The 8,716-nt window shown below is 40.9% G+C and overlaps 1 protein-coding gene across 1 annotated transcript; it reads left to right on the forward strand.

The window, feature by feature from the left end:
* Window positions 1-6,718: 6,718 nt before the first annotated feature.
* Window positions 6,719-8,494, forward strand: NEUROG2 (neurogenin 2). The gene is made up of 2 exons (XM_063460048.1): window positions 6,719-6,873; window positions 7,231-8,494. The coding sequence occupies exon 2, from the start codon at window positions 7,232-7,234 to the stop codon at window positions 7,886-7,888; it is 657 nt and encodes a 218-aa protein (XP_063316118.1). The 5' UTR covers window positions 6,719-6,873; window position 7,231; the 3' UTR covers window positions 7,889-8,494.
* The last annotated feature ends 222 nt before the right edge of the window (window positions 8,495-8,716 follow it).

Consider the following 8,716-nt stretch of genomic DNA (forward strand, 5'->3'; position numbering starts at 1 on the left):
CGTGTGGTTGCTAGGTGAAGTGACAACAAAACTCCAATTACCTCACGATTCATGCAGTACATTAACATGGGAAGAACACTTAGAAGGCTAGAAGGAAACAATCTCATACTTACTAATGGCTATTGCTAGTGCCACAGATGACCAAAATATCTATTAAATATTAAGTGTGAAATAAAATGAAATGGAAAAAAGTGCAGCAAACCAGTGAAAATGGATAGTGTCATAAAGGTCACTATAGAGAACTAGCAATCACCAGTACCAAAAGGGGGACTACACACCACCATGTGTATAACACATACATAAGGTGACTAATAAAGCATTAACCATCCACGTGCATATTTGACAAGAAAACAAGAGAGAGATCATAAATTATAGATCAGGGACTTGGAAAATAACAGCAATTATGAAAGAGAAATAAATAAAAGGCATTAATAATACTTTAACATATCTTAACTCTTTCCATAAAGATATGTGAATTTTTTTGAAGCTGACAAAAAGGCAGTATATTATTACTATTAACCACTAATAGGACAGCCAGTACAATACCATGATGGTGTGAATGTAGAAATATAATTAATCAACATCTTATTAAGTAAATTAAAGTAGAAGAAGAGAAAAGGTGGAATGCCCCCATCGGTTTTGGATTTGGCAGTAAAGTAGTGATATGAGTCCCTGTTCTACTCTTAGTTTCTTCTCTGTTATCGATCTGCTGAGGACAACAGTAATATGTTTCCAGTGACCACATCTATGTCCCAGCCTGATTAATGTAATATAAATGTCCAGCTTTATAGCAGATGAGTAGTACTTCACTCTCTCCTGGTTCTAGAATCATTCTTAAAGAATAACATATTTGGACCACACAGACATGCATGTATATTTAATCTAATTTCCATCCTTCTTTTACTACATGGAACCACTGGTTTCATTTTTCTCAGAATCCCATTCATACCATCAAGATTTATCTCATCAATATATACATAATCAATTTTCCTATTTTAATGACCAGTACAGCTCCTTTATAACATACTTGTGGGTTAGAATTTTTTATTTGATGAAAGGTATCAAAGAGAAAACGTAAACAACACCATACTGTATTTTATTATGTCAATCCATCAACGTGTCCTCACCTTTTAAGCCTGACATTTTAATTATTTTCTGAGTACCAGCTGACAAATTAGAATCTGGAAAAATTTACATTGTGGGCAGTTTCACAATATCTAGCTTCACCTGAATAAACCAATATAATCAGTTGCTAACATTGTTAGCTGTAATATTTTCTAAAACACACAGTTTTTTCATTATTGTGTTTGTATTATCATAAGTATTATTTTGACACATGTTTTTCCCCTGCTAATTAGCTAAATTAATTGTACGATAACATAACATTATAACATAAGAAAATTGGAATATGAAACAGGAAACAGGAACGTATAATCTATTTTTACTTGGCTGGCAACTACAAAAGTGACAAGTTTAAAAATGGTTACTCCAATAATCACAACTACTACAGCCTGCTGTTTAGCAACAGTTTCCCCCTGACCTCAATCACCGCCGGATTCCAACGTTCCTTGGTGGTCTATTGACACACTTATGGCTTCAGCAGAGCTGACTGCTCCTAGCCAATGACAGCTATCTGTGCAACAACAGAATTGACATTAACCAGCCCAAAGCCAGCTGATGCCAACGCAATGACGCTACCGGAGGTGGGTTTTATAGTGAAACGGTGCATAAGCAGACTCCAGGCATCATGATCATTTTAAATCACTGAAGTGGTCAAGCCGCTTGGAGTAACCCTTTAACTCTCCCAAATCCCTTGAACATTTGCCATTTTAACAATGAAAAAATAAAGATTTCTTAAGGTGTGACTAGCATCTGCTTGATTTATGAAAGTGGGGACTAATAGTCGTGTGAATAAAGTTGCACTATATTCTATATGTTATCAAACATTTCTCTTATGTGAAATACATTTTCTAAGTATACCTGAGATTTCTCGAGGTTTCCCCTGAAGAACCTGCGTTTGACAGACAGCTGCCAAATGAATTATGCATACCTAAATTACCTAAATAATATATTCTTAGTGTATTTCAATATATATATATATACACACACTGAACAAAAAATTATAAACGCAACACTTTTGTTTTTTCCCCACATTTTTCATGAGCAGAACTCAAAGATCTCAAGATTTTTTCTATGTATACAAAAGGCCTGTTTCTCTCAAATATTGTTCATAAGTCTGTCTAAATCTGTGTTAGTGAGCACTTCTCCTTTGCTGAGATAATCCATCCACCTCACAGGTGTGGCATATCAAGATGCTTATTAGACAGCATGATTATTGCACAGGTGTGCCTTAGGCTGGCCGTAATAAAAGGCCACTCTAAAATGGGCAGCTCATGTAAAATGGGGCAAAAACAAAAGTGTTGCGCTTATAATTGTGTTCAGTGTATATACAGTGGTGTATTTTGGATCTGTGCTGCCCTACGCATACGGAACTCGGGCACCCCCTAATTTACATGTGTCCCACCCCTTCCTGTCAAGGTCACACCTCTTCCTGTAAAGACTAACACACACTTTGACTGACAGAAACACACTCTCAGATACACTGACACACACACTCACTGATTTGACACTATCTGACAGACACACACAATCACTCACTCAGACACACACTGACAGACACACACAATTGCTGACAGACACACACACACTCACTGACATACACACACAATGACGCAGACACACACACATTCACTGACAGACACACAGCCACCGACACACACACATTGACAGGCATACACAATCACTCAGACACACACACACATACAGACACGCATTCACTGGCAGACACACACACTCACAAACACACAATCATTCAGACACACAGGCTCCCTCACAGACACACACACACTCACAGGCACACACTGACAGACACACACAATTACTCAGTGTATATACAGTGGTGTATTTTGGATCTGTGCTGCCCTACGCATTACGGAACTCGGGCACCCCCTAATTTACATGTGTCCCACCCCTTCCTGTCAAGGTCACACCTCTTCCTGTAAAGACTAACACACACTTTGACTGACAGAAACACACTCTCAGATACACTGACACACACACTCACTGATTTGACACTATCTGACAGACACACACAATCACTCACTCAGACACACACTGACAGACACACACAATTGCTGACAGACACGCACACACTCACTGACATACACACACAATGACGCAGACACACACACATTCACTGACAGACACACAGCCACCGACACACACACATTGACAGGCATACACAATCACTCAGACACACACACACATACAGACACGCATTCACTGGCAGACACACACACTCACAAACACACAATCATTCAGACACACAGGCTCCCTCACAGACACACACACACTCACAGGCACACACTGACAGACACACACAATTACTCAGACATAAACACACATTCACTGACAGACACACACTCACTCACGGACACACACTGACAGACACACACAGTCACTCAGAAGAAAAAGGCTCCCTTACATACACACACACACTCACTCACAGGCACATACGCTCACTCACAGACTGACATACACTCACTGACAGACATACACACATTCACTGACAGACACACTCACAGACACACACACACACAGACTGACAGACATACACACATACACATTTCTCCCCTCCTCCCCCCAACACTCAGAGATTATTATTTTTTTATTATTAAAATCCACCCAGCCTCCCTACCTTTGGGAGAGCTGGGTGGGTTTTTTTTTTTTTTTTTTTACCTGGGGGACATCTCTAAACACAAATATGAATGTTTTAGAACAGTAACACATATAATGACAATGATATCATTGGTGGAAGGACAGTTTTTTGTGAAAAATGCAAAAAACAAATATGGACGCTAACTATGGCCAGTATTTGTGACTAAGTGGCTCCTAAAAAGACTGGAAATGATGGGGTATTTTTTGGCTGTCATACAGTCTCAAAGGCAACATTTATTTATGTATTATTTATTTATAAAAATATTTTAGGTAGGAGGGCTACATTGAGATTTTTCAGTATGTCCATTCATACCAATGCATACCATACGTATGCGCCCATTCATACCAATGCATACCATACGTTTGCCCAGCAAACCAGTTTGGGAAATCTCAATATGTAAAAACTGAAATGGACAAGCTCTTTATTTCACCCTGTAACTTTCCAAAACACCATGAAACCTGTACAGGGAGGCATCATTGTACCCATCAGACAACACAGCATACAACGTGGGTTTTATTGTAGTAAAAGTTAACAGTAATGACATTCAAAGTTAAAATGCCATCCTGAAGTTGGAAAATAAAAAAAATTCTTTATTTCTCAAATATTTTTTTAGATTGTTTTTAAATTAAATTGTGTTCCATATATAAATATTTGATGTGAGATGAAAACTGTATTTCTCCTGAACAAAATTATATAGAATAAGTGTCAGTGCACTTAATATAAATACAAAAAGAGGTAAATTGTGATTGAAGAGACATACAACTCAAATTCTAGGTCTTGTTTTGCTCATAACTTGTACAATTTCCTCTGTGCCTAAGGGGTTAATAGTATGCATGAGTGCACTTTAAGAGAGTCGTTAAATTATGGTGCAACAAGCACATAGCAAAAGTGCCAGAACAGCTTTGGTCCCAAATGCACAGTATTTAGGCAAAGCCTTGATCACTAATGGGTTAAGATAAGGGCCATGAATCAAATTACAATATAAACATGTATGTTGTCTGCTCTTAATAGAAATGACAAATTATTAAGTCTTGAAACTATACCATGACTCTTAAATATGATGATAAAAGGCAACATTTGTATTTGTTTTGTTAAATGTAAAATACTTTTCAGAACTTTGTGCCTATACATAGCTTAAGAAATCACTACAACTCAATAAATGGATGGGCGTCCAAATGTTATACTTAACTGTGTACCCACTCACTTCAGCTCTAATAGATACAAATGACTGACTGACGTTTGTAGCAACCGGGCCTGCTGACCTAAATAACTCAGCCAGCAACTTGCTCTCTCAACTCCAGACTGCAGCATCTTTTGGAGAGGCTGGGTTACCCAGGATATGGAGTCTGGCAGTGTCCACATAGTGTTTATATAGAAATGTGTCAGAGTTTATAACACTATGCTGTAAGCCTGATCTATATATTGTCTTATTTTACATTTACCTGTATTTGGTGCCTTTAAAGATTTCTAAACGGACATGACACATAAAATCAAAAATAGATTTTCTCAATTTCTATTCTCAAACAGTAGACAGCACAGATACAGGGTGGAGAGAAACTGGAGCGATCTAAAACTTGCAAACTAGCAGTCTTTTTATCCATTATCTGCAACAATGTATTTTCCCATTATTTTCTATAAAGTTTTAAAAGATGTTAAACAATACTCAATATATATTTTAAAACAATACAATAAAGGGTAACATAAAAGAAGAAGGGAAAGGGGGGAGGGGGCACTAAGGGGAAATACTACAAATGTAAATTGAGTACAACCATGACCACACGTTAAACATCGGTTAAAAGAAAAAACAGCCAACACTATTTACAGAGTGACCAAAAGAGGGAGATCCTATGTTATTCCTAATATCAAACAAAATAAAAATGTTCAAAGCATAAACATTTCTCTCTTTTAATTCCTTTAACCCATGTGTTGTATAATGGCACGGGTAAAGAGAGAGGTGACTAGATAGATAGATACATAGATATATAGATAAACACTAGATAGATAGATATAGAGATAGATAGATAGATAGATCGATAGACAGACAGACAGACAGACAGACAGACAGACAGACAGACAGACAGACAGACAGACAGACAGATAGATAGATAGATAGATAGACAGACAGACAGACAGACAGACAGACAGATAGATAGATAAACACTATATATATAGAGAGAGAGATAAATAGATAGAGATAGATAGATAGATAGATAGATAGATAACATTGGATAGATGGATAGATAGATATATGATCGATAGATAGATAACATTGGATAGATAGACAGACATTTATATCCTGTGATTCTTTGCTGGTTACTACAGTCTCGTCTAATTAATGAATCAGATTGTGGTTTATATTTAATCTGAGCATTGATGCAATAGCTGTGCAGGCTCGGTGTTCTAACCGGAATATCGAAGTATATAAGTGCTAATATTGTATCCCGGCCGGGCTGGTATTACACTTGGTGGCTCTGGGGCTGCCCAGGTTATTGTGGTACTCAGTACTCAGTGTACGGCAGCCAGTGCAGGCTACTACCCAGCCTCTCCCCCCATCCACCTGCCTCCTCCCTCTCTTCCCGCCTCATCAGCTGCTGAAAGGGCAGCAGGCCCCGGCGCGCGTGGCTAGGTGGCCCCCTGGCCCGAGCCCTGGGATTGGCTACTAGCATTCTCCCCCCGCATCCATTAATAAAATTAGCGGCACGCTTCAGCCGAGCGGGATTCACCAATCACAATGCAGGGAGCGCCAGCCAGCCATGGGAGGAGTGGCAGCAATGACAACAGACAGCAGGATTGGGAGGGGTGGGGGGAAATAAAATGATGATAATGAAAAGCATAACCTGGGGAGGGGTGCTGTGCCCCGGGGTAGGTTTGATTGTTCCGGTAAGGGTATATAAGGGGTTTTAGGAGGGTCGTGTGCCAGACGCACAGCCACTGATCCACAAGCAGCTTCACTTGGGCTGGACAGCAGGACGCGTGCCAGAGCACACCCCCACCCAAAACACTGTGCCAGGAGCAACCACACTGGGCATCCAGCAAAGACACCCACAGTCATCCTTAGAGACACTGGGATTACCTGACACCCTCCAACTCAGCAAGTAAGTAGTGGGCATCGTTAGCCTTACTTTCACAAACATCAAGTACCATCAATAACTGAATTTGAAGAAAATAGCCTGATCTGAGTTTTCTGGAAAAGTATAGCTCCACTCTGGGATAAGGTGCTAAGGCTGGCGGAAAGTTTTAAATCGAACTATTAGCAGAGAAATTCCATGGGTTGCCATAGGGACTGCGCCACTTTTAGAACGTTGCCCCAGAATAGCGGTCTATACACGATGTGTCAGAGTGATGAGAATAGCTCCTACACATGGCTTTAGAATGAGGATCAGTATAGGATTGTTATAGTGCTGGCTGTTCATAGTTATCTGTATGTTAATGTGCCTTCTTCTATCTTCCAGGATGGTGAAAAGTGAATACAGAGAGGAGGATGACTTGCTGTCACCTGGCTCAGACTGCTCCGGATCTTCCTCCAGTCTTTCCCCCCAGACCTGCAGCTCTGATGATGAGCAGCTCCTGGTCCTCCAGCCGGGGCAGGGGGCTGGAAACACTCCGGGCAGCAAGAAATCAAGACGAAGCAGAGCCAAGAACACCAACAAAAACGGAGAACATGTCACCATCATCAAAAAGACCCGGCGGGTGAAAGCCAATAACCGAGAGAGGAACCGCATGCACAACTTGAACTCTGCCCTGGACTCCCTCCGGGAGGTGCTGCCCGCCTTCCCCGAGGATGCCAAGCTCACCAAGATAGAGACCCTGCGCTTTGCCCACAACTACATCTGGGCACTGTCTGAGACCCTGCGCATGGCAGACCAACTGCAAGTGGGGTCACAACCCCCAGCTCCACTCCTCAACCGCGAGCCCCTCTCTCCAGCCAGCCCCTCTGCATCATCATGGAGCTGCACCTCCTCCCCAGCATCTTCCTGTGATACCTTGTCCCCCTGTAGCCCAGCCAGCTCCTCATCGGACATCATGGAGTACTGGCAGTCTTCTAACCATCACCTCCACCTGGAGCGCAGCCAGCATCATCACCTCATTATGTCAGGGGGTTTCATGTGAGCTGGACTCTCTCATGTTATAAACCCAGGCTATATCTGTATGCCTGTATACAGTGACTTTATCTTTCTGAGGAAGGAGAGACCGAAACTAGTACTGCAGGGTCATCTGTACCAGTGGTAGATGGGCTGCCTTGCCTTGTAACATGGGGTTTACTTGAAATGTGGAATAATGTCTTTATAGCATTCCACCACAAATTGGGTCTCAAAATCTACTCATCAGCATGTGGGGCTAGTGACGTGTAATGTGTGATATGGCATCATGTATCAGGTGCAGTGATCAGGGCTAGAGGATATTTATCAGAGAGAATGTAGTATGGTGGCTTCTCAGCTTATGTGGGTGATCTTACAGGACAGGGACCGAGGAAGGGCAGCTAGTAAGTAATGTTGTCAGTTGTAATATACATGTTTGATTTGGGTCTGGGTGCACAAATTTAAATATAGGACATCTGCTTCCTTCCCAGTGATTGTTGGATGCTGTGAGAATGTCAACTGTCAAACCAAACTTTCTGATATGCACTTTGTTCACTTTCCCAGATAAGTCACAATACCTTTTTGTGCTTCCATTCTTTCTCTCCACTTCCATCTGTCTTCTATGATTAATATGAAGGGGGGGGGGGGGGGGGGGGGAAACGTGTTCAGTAAAGAATCAGGTTAGAAGTCACTGTATAATTTGTTAGCTTTGTACTGACTCAATGCAAGCTTGGAAATTAAGGCTGAACAACATATCAAAAGAAAAAAAATGTGAAGAAAAGAGAAATCAGAAGGGAGGATGTCTTTTTCTTCATGCATTATTTAAGCTTTTGGAAGGATGAGAAGAGTGCCTAGTCTT

Source organism: Pelobates fuscus, chromosome 6 (genome assembly GCF_036172605.1).
Source record: "Pelobates fuscus isolate aPelFus1 chromosome 6, aPelFus1.pri, whole genome shotgun sequence".
Classification (NCBI taxonomy): domain Eukaryota; kingdom Metazoa; phylum Chordata; class Amphibia; order Anura; family Pelobatidae; genus Pelobates; species Pelobates fuscus.

Coding starts and splice junctions, on each gene's coding strand:
- NEUROG2 (XM_063460048.1), top strand. CDS start 7,232: ATGGTGAAAAGTGAATACAGAGAGGAGGATGACTTGCTGTCACCTGGC.